Source organism: Anoplophora glabripennis, unplaced genomic scaffold, assembly GCF_000390285.2.
Source record: "Anoplophora glabripennis isolate ALB-LARVAE unplaced genomic scaffold, Agla_2.0 scaffold2711, whole genome shotgun sequence".
In the NCBI taxonomy this organism is placed as follows: Eukaryota; Metazoa; Arthropoda; class Insecta; order Coleoptera; family Cerambycidae; genus Anoplophora; species Anoplophora glabripennis.
The window spans coordinates 9,203-11,366 of NW_019418866.1; the positions used below are offsets into that span (position 1 = coordinate 9,203).

The 2,164-nt window shown below is 33.9% G+C and overlaps 1 protein-coding gene across 1 annotated transcript in view; it reads right to left on the reverse strand.

Moving 5' to 3' along the window:
- LOC108916049 (putative fatty acyl-CoA reductase CG5065) overlaps positions 1-1,884 on the reverse strand; it is a 4,003-nt gene extending 2,119 nt beyond the window's left edge. The window contains exons 1-2 of the mRNA XM_018722240.1: positions 1,610-1,884; positions 1,298-1,555 (exon numbers count right to left, since the gene is read on the reverse strand). Coding sequence (XP_018577756.1) covers positions 1,298-1,555; positions 1,610-1,869 — 518 coding nt within the window. The 5' untranslated portion in view covers positions 1,870-1,884. The remainder of the gene's footprint in view (positions 1-1,297; positions 1,556-1,609) is intronic.
- Between the last annotated feature and the right edge of the window lie 280 nt (positions 1,885-2,164).

The window sequence follows — 2,164 nt, forward strand, 5'->3', positions numbered from 1 at the left end:
ATATGTTTGCAGTTTATGATGAACTGTAAGAGATATTGTAGCTAAAGTCCGAGATAATAAATTTCAAAACTATAAAAGATTTGAATTAAATTATATATATTTACAAATAATATAAATTCTAAGAAAAATTATAGATTACAGCAAATATTTCACATAGTTTGACGAAAGTATACATTTCAATAGAATAAAATAACATTTACGGCAAATAACTCTAGAACTATCTGCTCATTTGATCCAAATACTTTTTTTCAGTGTAGTTTTGACAAAAAACTGTTTTTTCGAAAAATGAATCAATAAATCGTATAGCAATGCGTTTAAAAAAGGCATGACGATTCACTTCATGCGAAGAAAAAAGTCGCATCAAAACTGAATATTTCAGAATATTTTGAAGTAAAAAAAATTTTTTCAAAATTTCGAAATTTTTATTTTAAATTTCAACATTTGGACATTTCAAATGTTCCATGTGAAATGGTAAAAAAAGTAACAACAAAATTTTTTTTTTTCAATTTTCAAAATTTTTAATTTTCTTTTTCGTCATTTGATGAATATTTAACGAGAAAATGTGAGAAAAATAAATTTTTTCATCTTAATCATCATTAATTGATGTTTAAGGAGCAATAAACATACTCTTAATTTTTTCATAAAACCTTAACAATTCAGGATAGGAAAACGGTTCCACCGATCGATTTCAAAATTTACAGGCCTCATGGGCATGTATTGAGCTAAAAAAAAACCTACAAACATTGGTACTTTCCGCAATATTTGAAAAGTAGTCGTCGATTTTCCAAAACAGCAGAAAAAGTCATTTTTGCACTGTTTCAGATTAACGCTGAGTAAAAAAAAATGTTTCCCTTAAACATAACAAAAATCCCATTAAAGAACATTAATTCAGGTTTCAGGATCAATAAAAAAAGGTGACTTTTCATTCAATAGACGATATCTCAATGAGAAATAATCGTATAGAAAATTAAAAAAATTGAATCTGAGGGATCAGGCTAAATGACCTTGGCATTGATTAAGACAGAAAATTTTTTTCTGACCCATGTGCAGTTTTGAAAAAAAAAACGTAAAATTTTTGCTTTGCCTCGCACCTAGACTGATGCTCAAAAAAATTTTTCATCCCCAGAAACTTTCAAAACTAGAATCTTCAAGCTTCAAGGCGCTTCTTTCTTTTTCGAGACGACCATTTTTCACGAAGTTGCAACCTTTCAAAGAACACTCAAAAAAATGGGAAATTTTTTTGCAGCCTCAATTTTTTTGCCTAGATTTAAAAAAATTTAATTTTCGGTACACTTACACTGTCATATGCCTCCTGGCAGCTGGTATGGTCTCGTCCGGTTCCTTGAGGATGTACAGCCTGGTGCAGTGTACGCAATTCGTGAAATACTCGAAGTAGTCCATTCCGTCCCCATCCACCTTGTACACAGCCCTCTCTCTGGGATTCAAAAGCTCCCTCGCGTCCAGAGAATCGTCGTTGACGAAGTCCCATTGGTTGTTCGCGTAGTACTCGAACACCTCGAACCCCTTGGATATCCTCTTCTGAACCCGGAGCAACCTGAAACACCCCTTCCTCAACTTCCTTCATATTCGGAAAAAGAACAACACTTACACTGGCTTATATCCCAGTACAAGCAGCAAGGCGTCGACTATTATAGCCGGGACTATGTGGAAGAGGTAGAAGCAGACGTTGTGGACCAACCGGGACTTCTTCATGGAGCCCCCCGGGTACCAGGCCACCCCGTTGAGGGGCATCTTGGTGTTGATGACCTCCCTGCCTATTTCGATGATCTCCGACCAAGACAGTTTGTACTGCGACGAGCTGGTCAGGTTGTAGATCCTCCTCACTCTGGAAAAATGGCGATAGAACATAAAAATGTGTTAAGAAGAATTCAAGTATGTCATATGCTGCGAAAATCAGGTTAAAAGAAATAAACTTTCGTTTATGCGGGGGTCTACGAGTAATATACACACCACTAAATTTATTTTGAAGGAACAGTAAGTATTCGTTATGCAACAAATCAAGTTATTTTAAGTGTCTAATTTAAATAATAAATTTTAATTTAAAACTACCTACTGTAATCTCGAATGTAATACTAAAGAACATAACGTTATTTTAAAGTAAAAAGTTTCTAAAGAATATTTTCAAAGTAGTTCCCATTTTTCT